Source organism: Lissotriton helveticus, chromosome 2_1, assembly GCF_964261635.1.
Source record: "Lissotriton helveticus chromosome 2_1, aLisHel1.1, whole genome shotgun sequence".
In the NCBI taxonomy this organism is placed as follows: Eukaryota; Metazoa; Chordata; class Amphibia; order Caudata; family Salamandridae; genus Lissotriton; species Lissotriton helveticus.
The window spans coordinates 936,770,360-936,787,844 of NC_136059.1; the positions used below are offsets into that span (position 1 = coordinate 936,770,360).

A 17,485-nucleotide genomic window follows, 5' to 3' on the forward strand; every position below is an offset into this window, starting at 1 on the left:
AGACGTTCCCCAACATCAGGAATAGTCACAAAAGGAACCTTTTCGGGACTTAAGTGGTATTTATACTTCGAAGGGAATCCCGCAGGATGTTTACTTCCCTTCTCAGAGGCAGCAATCGCTGCCAAGATGTCGCTATCAATCTTGGTTTTAGACCTAGTAACCGCTGCAACTAAGTATGTAGATACTGCTGATTTCGCTGCTTCATCAGCAAGCGAGTTGCCAACAGCGTGAACTCCTACGCGCTGATGACCGAGAGTATGAATAACAAAAACGAGTGGCAACTTAGCCTTAAGCTCTGCCACTCGAACCCAGATAATTTTATGTTTTATTGTGCTACCCTTTGAATCATGAAAATCATTTTGAATCCAAAAGAACAAGTTTTCATTGTAAGACTGGACACAGTAGTAAGAATCACTTACAATCAGAGTAGTAACACTTGGATCCGCGTACTCTAACGCTAGTAATAGAGCACGAAGCTCTGCCAATTGTGCGGTGCAATCGCCCAGGGGCATCGTGTGCACCTCCCTGGAAATGAACTCATCATTCAACATAGCACCGACCACAATGGCGCAGGCGGAAACGTAGGCATGTTTAGAGCCATGCGCAACCTGCGCCGACCCATCAGTGTAAATGATGCAATGGAAGTCCTCCAAAGGTCGCATAGCCAGAGGAGCAGGATGAACGAATTCATACTGCAAGTACTCTTGCGACCGTAAGGAGGCGTCAAAAATAAACATGACATCCGTGGATGACAATGACGCAGCCCACTGAATCCACCGAGGGTGCAAAGCTTTTGAATTTGGTACACTGGCTTTCGTGACTGCCTCCAAATGAGGACAGGGTGTTACCACTAGCATGCGTTTCCCCTGAGACAGTGCTCGTTCCTTAAGAATTGCCATCTGTACAGCAGTTAAAACCTTTTCCACTGTGGGAAACCGCAACTCAGCCGAAGTGTACAAGTGTGACTTGTAAGCAATAGGTACTGTGTCACCTTCATTAAAAGTGAGGTATGTGAAACCCACTGTCCCAGGAATTATTCTTATCACCAGGTTGGTGTGGTTATCACGAGTCAGTAAATATTTAGAAGCGAGCAGATCAGCCTGCAAGGATTGCAAAATGGCTGAATGCTCAGGCAGCCAGCATGATTTTGAGAAAGTTGGTTGTATCAAAGCATACAAAGGCTTGATACGCTGGGCATATTCCGGAATGTAAGTTCTGCCGAAATTCAAAAAGGCCAGTAAAGATTGTAATTTTTTCAGTGTTGTAGGAGCGCGCAATTGTGCGCACTTCTCTAAGAAGTGAGGAGCCAAACCTCTACCTTCATTGTTGAGCTCATAGCCCAAAAACAACACTGTGTGTTCAGCAATGTGCGATTTTGCAAAGTTAAATTTGTAACCCATGTCAGCGAAGTTGCAAATAACAGAATTTACACGACACAGATGCTCCCAAATATCGTCGTCTGTGAGATATATGTCATCCACATACGAAAAAGCATCAGGGTCGAGTGCCTCCAGAATAGAGACAATGCGAGCGGTAAATATACCAGGACTATTCTTATAGCCCATTGGAAGACGCCGGAATTGCTTTTGGACTCCAGCGCTCGTAAAACTGGTCCATTGGGAGCTAAAGCTGTCCAATCTGTGGGCATAAAAACCATTGGATATGTCAAGCGTTGTCTTGAAACGCTTACGCACGAGACTATCCACTAGGGCAGAGCCGTGGGTATTCTGTACAGCACAGTTACGGCAATGCGAGTTTAAATGCCGGTAATCCAAAACCAAACGATATGATCCGTCAGGTTTGTTCACAGTAAAAAGGGGATTATTCATCGGTGACACACACGTTTCAATAATTCCCTGATATTCCAATTGTTCAAGGATTTCCGCGACGGAAGATTTAGCTTCACGCCGAATGGGATATTGAGGTTGAGGCTGCGGCTGAGACCGCAACGGAATTTCGTGGCAAGGCGACAATCTATCCCAACCACATTGGTTACGGTACAGAGCCGGCGCGAGAGCCCGAGCCCACTCTTCTGCAAAATGCTGCGCATGCTCTTTCGAGACAGTGTTCGCGAAACTGGGTAGGATCACCTCCTCCCCTCGCGGCGCCGCGAGCACAAAAGGTGGGGGCCAGTCAGCCTCCGAAAGTAAAATATCATATGTAGAAGACAGATTCTCCCAAAATACACCTTTAACGGTACGCTGTATGTCACCTTCAATTAACAGGACAATTTCATATAGTCTTTCAGGGGGAGCAAGTCTCGTATCCGCTGTTTCTATCACAACGTAGACATCAGTCGCTGTCACCCTCAGTAGTGGACGCAGCGCCTCTCTGACTATGGTTAAATAGACACAACATGTAACCTTCGAATTTCCTGAAGGGTACAAGCACCGTGATTCGGGTGCGGGGTAAAACCACCCAACGCAGGCCAGTTAGTACCTGGAATCGAGAGTGGACCTAACCTCGCAGCGGACAAAGAGTGGGGGAGGGCGCCATCAAACCAAACGCGATGCTGCCAATGATCAATAGGTATTTCCAGTGCCCTGTACGGTGTATTTTCAGCCGGGACAGCTGAGGCGGTGTAGGAGTGGAACAACCCAGAAGTTGCGTCCACTGCCGGAAACGTAACCCAAGAGTAAAACAACTCGTAAGGGAACGCCGGATCTGCACACACCACTAAAACCACAGCCATCCCATCCACCGGTACCTGGTACGTCTGAAGATGGTTGCGCACCGCCACGCGACTATGTTGCGCAATGGCCACCGCCGCCATGACTACACTGGAAACAAGAAAACACAAAGAATACTTTGTAGCACAACTGGGTAGTAATTCAAAGAAACCGTTTTAGAAAGAATCAAGCTTGAAAAAGACCTATCTCAAAAAATAGGTAGGTTTCACCGACACCCCGTTTTCCGATAACGGATGTGAAGGGGTTAAGGTTCGAACGATATACTACTCGAGTGTCATGATATAAGACCACCGAAACCGTTGGGCGCCATGTCGCAGGGTTTCTGTTCTCACACAGAACTGTGCACAGAGGAGTGGAACCTCGGCAAATTAGGGTGTCCCAAAACTTACCTTAGCAACCAACTCACCCCTTACCGAGCTAGCTACAGTGTCTCATTGGACATATCTGAACTCCCAATGTTTAGACAAACCAGAACATGAACTTACAGTACCTCAGGGTACGTGGAACTCATGAACACTCTTTTGTTATATTATCATTACAAACCAGAACATGGAGTAAAGAAGACACATGTGCATTTGAAATGTTTATTTACTAATGCCGTCTTCTCAGGCGCAGTATCTTAGATAATACAAGTATACTTATTATCAGTATCAAAATTATCAGCATAGTTACTAAGACATAAAAAGCGAATGGTGACAGCATGTTAACATGCTGTAATGAATAAGAGTTAACAACACTTATATCTCACCCTCCCTAACACATATATTATATTATTAGCTAAGAAGGTCTCTTTGGGTTGTTTTAGGGCGGGCCCATACCATAGTGTCCTAGCATGAAGGAATCACATCAGCATACACCAGCTCTCTCTGCATGTGCACCGCATCAAGTGTGTTAACAATTCTCGTGCAAAGCAATATCAATCCCGCCTCAAGCCCAAGTTGGCAAAGGCTGCACTTGTGTTATGACTATGAAGGCGTGGAGATCAGACCTCATAACAATTCCATATCGTGTTGCTCCTGAAACTTCAGCACTCTCCGTGCAGACATGGTTTATTAAACAAAGCTGATATCAGAGCAATAACATATTATTCTCACATACACCACGGCAAACCACTAGGTTGAAAGCTAAGTCAACAATTTAGGGTCGTGTGCAGAAGTTGCAAGAAAGGAAAAATGGCGTTTAAACCTCAAATGTACCTATGCTAACTTAACACGATATAAGGATATATAGGAGCTATATAACAGAGCGTGTAGGGCGCCTCTTTCCAAATCAGTTGTAGTGTATCCTATTTCATGGAGGTTACGGCCTGCCGTCCAGTAGGATAACCATTGTAATTGGCAGGCGTAATAATATGCACGGAAGTCCTGGACTCCCAGCCCTCCCATACCAGTACCAACTTGCAGTTTCTTCAAGCTAATACGCCGCCGTCCTGCGCCCCATATTAAGTCTATTAGCAGCGTGTTTAATGTTTGAAAGGTGGATAGTGGCACTATTAGGGGCAAATTCGTAAAATAATAAAGCAGGCGTGGTAGGACTACCATTTTCGCTATCGCGACTCTCCCCATAACTGATAAGGGCAGCGAGGTCCAGAAAACAATACTGGATCGCAGGGGTCGTATAGTCCTGTCAAGATTGCCCTCTAACATAAGAGCATGTATTCTATACACTTGGATACCCAAGTATTTAAATGTAGTGGGAGCAACCTGCAGTGGAGTGTTCCGGAAGTCCACCTCTGTGGTGGCAGCATGATCCGTAAAGAAAAAGGCCTGTGATTTGGCTATATTCACGGCCAGGCCAGACATGATCTCGAAGGACTTAAACAAGTCGTAGAGTGGAGCTAAAGGCTGACGAAGGACACAGAGATAAATAATTATGTCATCAGCATGCGCCGAAAAAAAGATGGGTAGTGTGTCTGAGTGGTATTCCCATATCTGGGAAGGTCCGCCTCAGTGCAATCGCCAAGGGTTCCAGTGCTAGTATAAAAATCAGAGGCGATAACGGGCAGCCCTGTCTCGTCCCTCGGTGTATCCTATATTCTCCCGAGATGTGTTTACCGGTCCTTGCTCTTGCTGTCTGCTTCATGAAAAGCAGTCTCAGCCATGTTCTATAACTCTCAGGTATCCCAAAGCGCGGTAGTGCCCTAAACATGTATTCCCAGTGGATCGAATCAAACGCTTGCTTAAGGTCTAAAGAGAGACATCCCGCGTGGGGGAATTCCTGCAGTGCCTCCGACATCAAGTGGTGTAACTTCCTAGTGTTCAGGGAGGTGCCACGCGCTGGTATGAACCCTGTCTGATCTACATGTATCAGGTGGTGTAAGCAGGGTTGTAGCCTGTTGGCCAGTACCTTACTCAGTATTTTGTATCTAGTGGGTAATAGCGATAGCGGGCGATAATTGGCCATGTCCGTGTGATCCCTGCTTGGCTTAGGCAATGATATTACCATTGCTTGCGCGGTGGTAAGAGGTAGTGCACCATCCTCCCAGATCATCTTGTATAAGTCTGCTAATTTGGGTACTAACGTCTCTGCGTACCTGGTGTAAAATTCAATGGGTAGACCACCTTATTACGAGGGAGGCCCTTCATAGCAACCCTTATTTCCTGTGGGGTTATGGGCCCTGGAGGTCTTTTTGTGCCGTGGGTGTCAGTGTAGGGAAGGTCAAGGTGGATAGGAAATAGTCTGTTCGCTCGGCTGGTGCCGTCTCGGGTATGCCATATAGAGAAGCATAGTATATTTTGAAGGCCTTATTGATCTCTCCCTGTGTATATGCTTGTGTCATCAACCGTTTTAATTTCAGTAATCACTATTGAGGGAGGAGTATCCCGGAGAAGTCTGGCTAGCATGGTGCCTGCTTTGTCCGCATCTACATGTGTACGTCTAGTGTATTCTTGGTAATCTATGTTTCTAAGAGATTCCAACAGTTCAGCATGTACAATCCACAGTTCCTGGAGCGCTCCCGAGTGTGTCATCAGCCGCTGCCAGCTGTTCTAATCTGCCCATCTTCCTTTCGGTTGCTACCAGTGACCTATGTAATGCTTGTCGTGCACCCACCGTTGTACTGATCGCCCTGCCCCGCAACACCGCCTTGAACGCATCCCATTCTATCAATCTGTTGGTCGCAGTGCCACTGTTTTAGGTGAAGTACCGATCTATCGTGTGTAGTATATCTGTGCGAAATACCGTATCTTCCAGTAACTGTGGCCAGAGGCGCCATGTGGGGACCGGTGAAGGTACCCTGCCCAATGTGACCGTAACCTCCAGTGGGTTATGGTCGGAGAATGTTTTTGGTAGGTATGTAGAACGAAGCACCTGCATTGCAATAGCATCAGAGCATGCAATCCCGTCTATTCTAGTGTGTAATGAGTGCATTGCCGAGTAAAATGAATATTCCCGGTGGTCTTGATGTCGCATCCTCCACACATCACAGAGTCTCCAACCCGTCATCCAACATATTAGCGCCTCAGTTTGCTTGAGTACCCCTGTGCCGCGTAGTGGCGGATGTGATCTATCTAAGGTTACATCTACTACCGTATTGTAGTCCCCACCCAGTATCCAGGGTACACTCCATCCATCCTGCAAGTGCACCGCTGAGTCCCAGTATTTGTCCTGATCAAAATTAGGGGCATATATGGATCCTAACACCACCAATTGTCCGTCCAGTGTCCCTCGTACAAAAACATATCTGCCCTCATCGATTTTTTGTTCATGCGCCGCAAAGAGCACCCCATGGCATACCCATATCGTAGAACCTCTAGCGTAGCCTGAATAAGAGGTGGAGAAAATCTGCCCTCTCCATTTCTTTCTAAATTTTACTATTTCACCGGCCACCATGTGTGATTCCTGTACACAGGCTATTTGCACCTTGCGTCGAATCAGATGTGCATGTATCCTATGACGTTTGTGTGTGGTGCCCATACCTCATACATTCCAGGTAATTATAGTATAGCTGTTCAGTGCATACATTGTGTCAATCTGTACATCCTATAGGATGCAAATGTGGTGCGTAATAACGTGACTAAAGTGTTATCTGCGTCATGAAAGTGACCAGCCCTCCTCCCACCTTTCCCAGTACACGGTCTGGGTCCAGAACTATACCAGACCACAACGTAACATTGCAACAAGCAAATCAAAAATTGCAAACCAGGGGCCTTCGCCATGTGGGGGGGCGGTTCCTGCACCTCGCACGCGCACGTGCATGACCATGAGAGAGCTTTGTGAAGCTACAACGGTATCCGAGCCCTGTCAGTGCTCTCCTGCAATAGGCATATAAATAGCAGGTAACAATGTTCAACAGTGTATCTTAGTTACGCCTTAGAAATGCATCATAATGTATACTTGCATGGGTATATCAACCAAATAAGTCCGTGATCAGTTGGGGTGTAGCCGATGGGTACAGTGCTATGCTGCCTTCAGAGTGCGAACCACGTGAAGATTCCTCTTCTGTGGCGGATTTAGTCTCGTTACCAGCTCGCGGAACGCTTGTAAAGGTTGCCGTCGCGATGATCGCCTTGTGCTTAGATTGTTGTTTAAAAAAATAAATAAATAAAAATAAAAAATATACGATCTTCGAATTCCAGGGTCCATTGAATACCCTTCATCGAAGGCTCCCATCGCAACCAGGCGGCCAGAGGTCAAGGGCCAGGGCGAAAAGAAGTGGGGACAATGGACAGCCCTTCCGCGTGCCCCTTCCGAGGACAAAGGGTCTAGACACTCGACCATTCACTACCACCTGCGCCAATCGCTCCTCGCACAAAAGTTTCACCCAACCAATGACCCGGGACCAAAGCAGAATCTCGCCAGAGCGGCCCAGAGATATGGCCATTCCAGTGTATCGAAGGCCATCGTAGCGTCCAAGGAAGCCAAAATGGCCGGTTCGCGCAGAAACGCGGCCCTCGCGAGAACACCGTGCAGACGCCTCAGGTTGAGCGCAGTATTGCGGTGTGGGATAAAACCGGACTGATCCGGGTGAATCAAGTCACTAATTACTTTTATCAAGCGGTTGGCCAACAACTTGGCAAGAATCTTTGGTTCGGCGTTTAAAAGCGAAATGGGCCTGTAGGACACACAGCGATCCCTCGGTTTCCCCTCCTTATGGATCACCACGATAGTAGCGAGACGCTGATCACGAGGGAGGGAGCCGATGTCCCGCGACTCTAGAAACATGTCACGGAGGTACGGCGCCATTGTATCAGGATGCAACTTGTATAGCTCGATGGGCAGACCGTTAGGACCCATGGCTCTGCCCGAACGCACGGAGCGAATAGCAATGGCCACCTCCTCCGCTGAGGGTGCTGCGTCCATTAGGTCCCTGTCCGCTTCAGACAGGCAAGGCAATGCAATGTCACGCAGCAACAGATGAGTCTTCCTCAGGTCTATCAGAAACCGGGGAGTACACCGTTTGGAAATGGTCCGCGAAACACTCAACGATTTCAGTCGGGTCAGTCACACACACTCACATCAGCTTTCTCAATCACTGGAACCACACGACTCGCCCTCTCTTTTTTTTTCCAGCCAGGCAATCAATTTCCCTGCCTTATCTCCCACATCATACAGTCTGCCCTGTTGCTCTCTACTCATGACTTTCGCAGCATCCGTAACCAGGGCTTTGTAATCTAGTTGTTTGAGGCTGAGGGTATGGAGCTTATCACGAGCCACTCTCAGTTCCAATTCCCTTTCAAGCTCAGCTATTTCAGTCTCTAAACGGACCACCTCCTCATTCTTACTTTTCTTGGCACCAGCGATTAACGATAGTGCCTGTCCACGGATGACCGTCTTAAATGCCTCCCACAGTGATAACAGAAGAGGACACGGACCCCTCATTCTCAGCAAAATACTGATCAAATCTGCACAGGTTTTGGGATTGCGAAGATACCAGGGATTGGTCGGGGCAACCCGACCCTCGTTACCCATACTAGTGTTCATTAGGAGCCACAGTGGGCAGTGATCTGATATGCCCCGGGCCAGGTGTCTAATCTCCCTGATAGAGGAGGCCTGTGCCGACGGCATCAAAACATAGTAAAGTCTAGAAAGACTGCCGTAGGCCCCAGAGTGGAAAGTGTATTGTGTCTGGTCCGGGTGCATCAGCCTCCAGCAATCTACCAGCCCCAGTGTATCCAAGAACCCACTCAACCAGGATTGCGACCTAGGGAGATCTCTGTGGGGGTAGCGATCTAGGGTACCGGAGACAACCGAGTTGAAATCTCCGCCTATTATCAGGATGCCCTCCGGGAGCCCCAACACCACACGCCCAAGATCTGCAAAGGTCGAGGTCTGTAGACCTGGCGGGACATATACAGAGATCAGCGAAGCGGTCCTCCCCTCCCATCTCCCGGTGAGAGCGGCGTAGTGCCCCCTATCATCAAGAATTACCTCGTCTATTTACAGGGGGAGAGAGGTCTTGACTAGGATGCCCACACCCCTAGAGCCAGATGTGAACCCAGAGTGCACAGCGAGACGGTATCCTCGCCGATTCATGGCGTGGCAAGTATTTCCAATCAAGTGCGTCTCCTGCAACAACACAACATCAGGAGAGAGGCGTCGCAACAACTGTAGCACTACTCCCCGCTTTATCCTATCCCCCAACCCATTGACATTCCAACACAATAGTTTCAACCCACTACCCCCCCATCACGGAAATTAATGCAGAATCCACCCCATTGCGAGCACAATGACCAGATCCAAGAAGTAAACAATACGTTGCCTTGAGAAAAGATAAAACACACCCAAACACTCCACTCCACCCCCAACTTGAACCCGTTACAGTACCCTGCACCCCTGCGTTAGACTCAAAAGCCACCCCAACTTGCAGTGTGCCTGTCGCCCTGACATTAAACTAGTCTACAAAAAGAAACCTGGAGGAGGAAAGAGTCCCACTCCCCCTGCCACCCTCGGGCATGCAACAATAAGTCAGATTAGTACGAAAGACATCGAACCCAGCTGTACAGTATGTTAGTTGTTCGGAAGACGGGAACCATATTGTCATTCTTGTTCCGACATGCCACCCTCCGCCCCACCCGAGTGCTCCGTTCGGTCGCTCCGCTTTGGTAATGCATCTAGCCAGTCACTCACTCTCTCAGGACGATCAAAGAAAAACACCCGGTCCTCATATTCGACACTAAGCCTAGTTGGAAATAGCATCGCGTATTTTAAATCCATGTCTCCCAACCTTCGCTTCACCCCCTGGAACCCCATCCTTTGCCTCTGAACGAGCTGGGTGAAGTCCGGGTAAAAGCTCACCATTGTGTTTTCGAACTTCACGGGGCTGCCCACCCTCGATGCCTGCAGGATAGCGTCTCTATCTCGGAAGTTAAAAAGTCTGGCGATGATCGGCCTCGGAGGGGCACCCGGCACTCGGTGCGCACGCTCCACAGCAAAGAATTTACTCAGTCCCGTGGGGGCGAGATGATTTAGGACGAGGTCCTCCACAAGGAGATCTGCAGTGGGATTTTCCGAGTTTTCAGGGACCCCGATAATACGTACGTTATTGCGTCGGGCCCTATTTTCAAACTCCTCCAGTCGACGGACCATGAGATCATTGGTGGATCGCAGGTTGCCGACCTCCGTCAGCAAGTCTGATACATCGGTCGTGAGGCTGGAGGTCTTCAAATCTAACAATTTGACCTTCTCATTAGTCTTCGATAAGTCTGCTCTAATTAAAGTGACGTCAATGGCTACAGTGTCGAGTTTAAGGGCGAGAGCCTCATATTGTTGGCCAATGGAGGTCTTCATATTGGCAATGGCGCCCATGACATCCTGTAGAGTCAAGTCGATCAGCGCGGCTGGGTCTTCCTTAGCCTCTTCCAGGGTTCTACTCATACCTCTGGGGGACCCCTTGGGATGGGTATATCGATCCATGACATTCGTTTGGACAGTTCCCCCCCGAAGAGGCGTCTTGGTTTTCCGCTTCTCGTTGTCGGGCCTGCCTGCCATATTGGGCAGTGTGCCCCCGAGGGGCCCGTGAGACCTGGTGAAAATGGCCGTTCGCGGTCAACCCGCCAGAGTCTTCAAAAAAACGGGTGGCAGTAGCGGCAGCGTAGCTCAGCACACAGTCACTCGCGATCAGTGGCACACGATGGACCTGCTGAGTTCGGCTAGACCTCGGGCAGTCGGGTCAGTCTGGCGATCGAATGAAGCCAAGGACACACAAAAACGAAACCGAAAGTTAACTCCAAGGCAATGAGCAGAACCCCTTGAGCCGTTGTTGTTCAACTACTTCCCGGGCGTCTTAGTGACTCGAGCCCCAGGTGTCGCCGTAGGGTGGGCCTCAAAAGTTCAAATTGTCGTTGTGACGGTTCCCGAAGTCCAAATCGATTTTTGAAAGCTACGAAGATATCAGCTGAGTTTCATCTCCAATAACCCGTCTTCATAATCAGGATATCTTGCAGGATATATGCGGAGGGCGGCGAGGGTGTCAGGAGCCCTGTGCTCACGCGGCCATCTCGAATGCGAGCAAAGCTCCTCCTCCTTTGCTTAAATTGTTGCAGCCGTAGCGAGGGGACTCGCTTACTCTGGAAGGTCCTTCGGATGTGTCCACCTCTACGACCCATTGATGCAGTCTGTTGAGATCCTTTGGCGGGGCCCTGGCGGCTAGTGGCGTCGGCTTTTGCAGTCGGCTCCATCACCTCGATCCAATCCTCGACATCCCCAGGGCTCTCGAAGAAGTAGGCTTTTTGTTCATGTAGTATCTTCAGGCGTGCCGGAAACAAGAGAGCATATTGGATATTCAGGTCCCTTAGCCTTCGCTTCACATCCAGGAATGAGGAACGCTGGCGTTGGACCGTTTGCGTGTAGTCCGAATATAGGGAGACTCGTGTTTTCAAAGGTGATCGGTGCCTTCTCTCTGGCCTTCTGCAACAATTCGTCTCTATCTCTGAAATTGAGCAGTTTCGCAATAAGGGGACGTGGCGGGGCCCCCGGTTTCGGTCTGCCAGTAGGTATGCGATGCGCCCCTTCAATGTAATATTGCGAGGAGAGACCTTCCATCGTTACATGGTCCCTAAACCATTGTTCCATGTAGCTTGTGGCGTCAGTCCCTTCACTTTTCTCCGTCAGGCCGATCACTCTGATGTTATTGCGCCTTGCCCTTCCTTCCGCGTCCTCCACCCGGTCTATTAGGGCGGCAACCTGAGTCTGCAGGGTTTTCACATCCGCCTCCGCTTGTTTTTGTTGCGGTAGCATCTCCGCTAAGGTCTTGGCGTGGTCTTTCACTTTGTCCGCTACCTTCGTGTGATCCGCTCTCAGTAGGGTTAAACCTGTGGTTAGAGTACCTATCTGCGACTCTATGGCCTTCCAGGAGTCTCGCACTTCCTGCAGAATAAGGTCCAGCTTGTCTATCTGTGCGGGCACCACCGTAGGGGGGACACAGCCTGATCCCGGCGTAGTATCCACATCATCTGTCATATCGTGCGTGGGGTCCACCACCATCTGGCCCTGCTGTTTCAGTCTGTTTCGTCCCATAGTGTCGGGGTAGTGCTGTCCTTCCTAGTAGCCCAGTAATACTATAGGGGTAAGAAGGGAGCAGGGTACACTCCAGCAGCACGGCAGCGCCTGTTGGGTCGCAGCCGCTGAATGCTAGTGGTATTGTCACCAAAGTCACTTACTGGGTGTAGCACGATCTGGGTGGGCTCCACCACTTGTGGGCGAGAGGAGGGGGGACCTAAGTGTTAATGCACCATGTGAGGACACTGGCATCTTGACTCTGCATTTATCTAGAATTCATCATTTGGTTGAGGTGTGTTACAGGGAGTTGTAGCTTCAGCAGATTCCTGCAGGCCTCAAAGTAAAAAGTTATCGAAAGAAGTGGAACTCCTTGTGCCCCGCTGTCTTCCAGAGTATGAAGGATGTTCCCTAGAGTCCGAAATGAAGTGATTCGTGGAGTATATCAACACTGGTAATGCACATGGTGTGTGTCACCTCCTGCCAAAAAAGTTCAAGACCGTGTATGTCTATGTAATAATATTTTGTCATTGAGCAGACTTCCAGTGTCCATGATGTACAATATTTGTATTTCTCCAAATATGTAAATATCCACTGGACTTTTTATGCAAATTTCTTGTCTCTATAAGTGCTTTTACTACAAAGTGTCTTGTCATCACTTGCACCCACCTTTTCGATATGAAAGCAGTATTATTGAACACGTTATATTTCCCTTTGCTACCAATTGTAGATCTATGTAATTTAAGTATAACAAAACTGTACATAGTGAGATCTAGGAGTAGCCTTGTATTTGAGATTTTATTAATACAGTGAAATGCTCTCAATTGAGGTGCTCTACTGCTCCTTGGGGACATGTTGGTGCTGTATGAAATATCTGAAAGATTTCTGAGAAGGAAGGGTCCCTAATGTTTCAGAATTGTATTTATTTCCATTTCTAGCATTCAGTTGGGATTGCGGAATCCCCAAAACACTCAATTCGATATAGCTTGATCATCGGCTAACTTGAGATTTGCTTTATGCGATGTACCAGACTTTAGCGGGGGTTCATGTGCCAGTTTTAAAGTTTGTTATTGTATAGCGGAAAGAAGCTTTTTGCAAGTAGTCGTTCATTTGACACCTGTGCTTCCATCTGCTATAGGTCATATATTTGAAGAAACTACCTGAAGATGTGTACAAGCTTCTGTTGGTTGTTAGCCCATCCTATCTTCCATTCAGGTAATTATAAAACCAGATAATTGACAACTCATTTAATTTAAAACACAAATGATTATCTTAGTCTTTCTTGTTTTTTTTCATCGAACACTCTCTTCAACTTACATTTTCAACTTCTATAACAATGTTGGCTAATGCTGATTTAAAAACTGTACATATAATTTTGCATACTTGGCATCACTGATGTATTTCAGTGCATTCCTTCACACTATTAATCATTTAAAGTGGGATGTGCAAACCGGTAATGGAGAAGACCAGACCCTTTTTACAGTGAACAGAGTAATCCATTATAAAGCTCAACTGCCCCTTCTGCACCTTTATCACCCCTCTTTCCTATCCCTCCCAACTCTGCTGTGTGCCTTACCAGAGACCCGGGGCTGAGTTTTCCTCATTCTGATCGAAAAATCCAGATTTATGCACACCTTTCACTGTTCACTGGTTGCATGCCTTTTCTTGGACTTGTGATTTATTTTAAGATGTTTTCATTCATTCCTGGTTTACTGCTCATATCACAGATGAAAGTAGGCAGTCTCAGCAGTTCTCAAAATGGGTCTTTCGCTGGTTATGCTTGTAAGGCTTGTCGCTTCAGCATTCCGTATATACATTCCCCTGTGTGATATTTTGTTTTCAGCATGGCTTCTTTGTTACTTCATCTCCACGGCATTCTTTGAGATGCTTCCCAAACTTAAGACACTGGAAATCATAATTTGAAACTTGTTAATTTCTTTGATGTTAATCTCTTTGACATTCTAAAATCCAGGTCTCTACCAGTACCCTAAAGGCCAGATTTTCTTGACCTGAATGCGCATCTTGGTTCTCATTTTCTGATCTCTGGCTGTGGCATTATCTCAGAAGGACCATTGAGTGGCAGAAAAAGCCGAACCAGGTAGACTGCTCTAGTTCCACTATTCTGTTGCTTAAGCAAGAGTCACTGGAGCAGCTACAGAAAGGTTCACTTGATCATATCCTAGGTGAGTAGGAAATTTCATGGCCAACAAACACACGCCAATTGGTCTTCTGCATCTACCCAAGACTTTTCAGATCAGTTCTCTCAGAGCTCTTTCAGTAAATACAATAGGGTAACCAAATAATCACTCATGAGACTGGGTGAATATTAAAATAATCTAAAGAGGGACTCCTGTAAGAGTAACTTGTATATAATTTAGACTTGATACAGGTGGCTGGTGTCAAAAGAATCCCAGCCATAAGCAACAATGAGATATAAAGGAAAACATGCACACATACCCTCACCCACCCGCCTCCCCAGTGATAGACACTAGGTAGTTTTAATTGGGTCCGCTGTTCCATTGGAAATGCGTTGTTTTTGGTGGTGATAATCTTGGCACTGGTTGACAAATTGGCACTTATTTTCCAAAATGGTGCCACTTTTTGACTGGTTTCTTCATGGAAAGTTTTGCGGTGATTTGTCAGACGGGGACAGAGGAACAAACTAAGGGTCCCAAAACACAAAATCACCATGCATTTTCCATAAATTTCTTTAAGTCAGGCTACTGCAAAAACTGCTGTACGGATTTACACCAAATTTGGCCAAAAGCTAGATCTGGGTCAGTTGATTGCACTTTTTTTGATTTAGTTTAAATCTGTTCAGTAGTTCTTGAGAAATTATGGGTAAAATAAATTGTATAGCTGGAAGGTTGGATCTGTGAGACACTCTTGCGGAAGCACCAATTCAAAAATAAACGTTCTGATTGGCCCAAGGAGCTATATTTCCCTTGGGCCATCTTGCTCCCGTGGGAGTCAGACTCCAGTGGGGGCGAACGCTCTGATTGACTGCCAACAGCCTGAAAAAAATGTTGTTGGAAGCCATTACAAGGCTCTGCACTTAATTCCCTGTCCTGAACATTTTAGAAAGAAATATATCTAAGGGGGCAGGGTAGAGACCCCCTGACCCCCTAGGTGCCATGGGGGGTACCCCCAGGGCCAAAAACGAAAACACATAGGAAAACATTTCCACAATCCTGTGGAAGTCCTACGGGATCGTAAAAAAATTGAATATGGCGACTGGGGCCATATTGCTTTAAAAATGGGAGGGAGGCATGCACCTCCCCTCCCAGAGCCATCAGAGGCTCCAGAGAGCCCACACCTAGGGCCAAACGTTTTCAACATTGGAAGGGGACTGCTTTTGTAAATTTTCAGCCCTGGAGCATGGGTTTCCCAGGGCCAAACGACACGGAGACTGGGGGTTGGCACATGGCCCCTCTCCTTTCATCTAAAGAAAATTAAAAAAGGGCCTGGTGATGGAGTCCCCTGGGTCTAACAAGGCTCGGAAGTGAGGATCAGGCAATCCCCCCCCCCTCTATTTTAAGTAGCAGCCCTGGGTTGGATGATGCCTACAAAGGCTCGGGGGAAGAAACGCAGCCCACCTCTCTTTAAAAATAAAGTAAAAAATACCTGGGGGATGGGTCCCCAAGGCCTAATAAGGCTCGGGTAAGGGTCACATGGACACCTCACCTTTTAAAAAAAAAAAAAAAAAAGAAAGAAAAGTCCTGTGGCCAACTCCACGCTGTGCTGGGCAGAGGGTTGGCTTTACATATGGAAATAAAATAATACTTTACAAGCCCTAGAAATTCACTGAAGAAAATCAAAGGGTAAAGTAATGTTATAGTTAGGTGAATTTGTCAGAGACTACATAAATATTTTGAACAAAAAAAAACACAAATTCACCAGTTAACTATATCTTGCGCCCCGCCATGCACTGCTTATGACCTGACATATTGCATCACTGATGACCTGTTCGATTACATCATTTGTGAAATCACTGATGACATCATCAGTGTTTGTTTATTTTACTGTTTACATAGTGACTGCTAGCTACCATGTACATTTTCTACCTAATTTTGTACATCCTGTGTCCGGCTGGTGGGTGTAAGTGTTTATAAAACGCCTGTGCTGCTAATTCATCATAGGTGTTTAGAGGCATTGAACACTGAAAAGTGCCTAGTTTGACACAGTTAGCCCCCCACTTTTTGCCTGAAAATTATGTGGGTTCAGTTGTAGTGCACAGGGTCTCTGTGATAGTGTGCCCTTTTTCTGCATGGGGCCCCCAGTTACCAGGTACCCAAGGCCTTTGTTCTTTCCCTAAAACTGCATTGAAGCCTAACCCCAATTGGCATCTCTGGCCACAGGTCAGCCCCTGGTAATGGTACCACAGATAACCAGGGAACTGTGACCAGAGCCTCTAAGATCTGCAGCACTTATTGTGCCACCCTTAGAGGTCCTATACCTTCACACTCACACACTGCCTTTGCAGGCTGCGTGTTTTGGTGCAGAACAAAATGAAGAGTCGACATGGCACACATCCCTGTGTGCCATGCCTCCAGCCCACTGCCCTCGCATAGATCAGTCACCCCTCTAGCTAGGTGCACTATAGGTGCACTATACCAGTGGTGAGGGTACAGGTGCATGAGCCCTGGACCCCTACAGTGTCCATTCCTAGACATTGAAGAGCATATGGTGCTGGGAGTTTGAACTCCACTGCACCATAATGGCTACACTGAAAACTGACAAGTTTGGTATGAATTGTCTTAGCACTTAAAACTCACACTGATGCCAGTGTGGGATTTAATGAGAAATGCACACAGAGAGCATCTTAGAGATGCCCCCTGAAAACTAACCTACCACTAGTGTCAAGGCAGAGTCCAGGATGAGTTGCTGCTTTCAGCTGCTACCGACAGACATTTTTCTGGACCCTGGGCTGAGAGCCGGCATCTCTCGGGGGCATGAAACAATGCACATCATGGGACGAGGTGCCAAGCCTCCTCCCCCAGAATGGGCAGGGTCCACGAAGGGGAAGCTTCAAAGGCTTTACTGCCTTTGTGAGCTTCCCCAGGTCACTTATTGCTTTCAGCAACTGGTCCCCACTGGTTCTGACCCCCGCTTTAGGCGGAGAACTGGTGGGAAAAACAAGTGAGGAAAGGAGGTGTGCCCACCTGTGCCAACTCCACCCCTCAGGTGGGGGGAGGCAAGGTGAAGCACAACTCTCAGTCCCCGCTATCTTGCAGATGGGGGGAACTCAGCCTCCCAGGGAAAGGCTTATGCCCCACTCCCACTTGAGGGTGGCTTAATAGGGGGTGTACCCACCCCAGGGTAGGGACTCATTGGTCCCAACCTTTTACCTACTTGTAACG

At 47.7% G+C, this 17,485-nt stretch overlaps 1 protein-coding gene across 11 annotated transcripts in view; it reads left to right on the top strand.

Moving 5' to 3' along the window:
* CDC14B (cell division cycle 14B) overlaps positions 1–17,485 on the top strand; it is a 640,126-nt gene that overhangs the window by 269,009 nt on the left and 353,632 nt on the right. For all 11 annotated transcript variants that reach the window (XM_078675678.1, XM_078675670.1, XM_078675671.1 and 8 more), the window contains exon 5: positions 13,264–13,340. In XM_078675678.1, the coding sequence (XP_078531804.1) occupies positions 13,264–13,340 (77 nt within the window). The remainder of the gene's footprint in view (positions 1–13,263; positions 13,341–17,485) is intronic.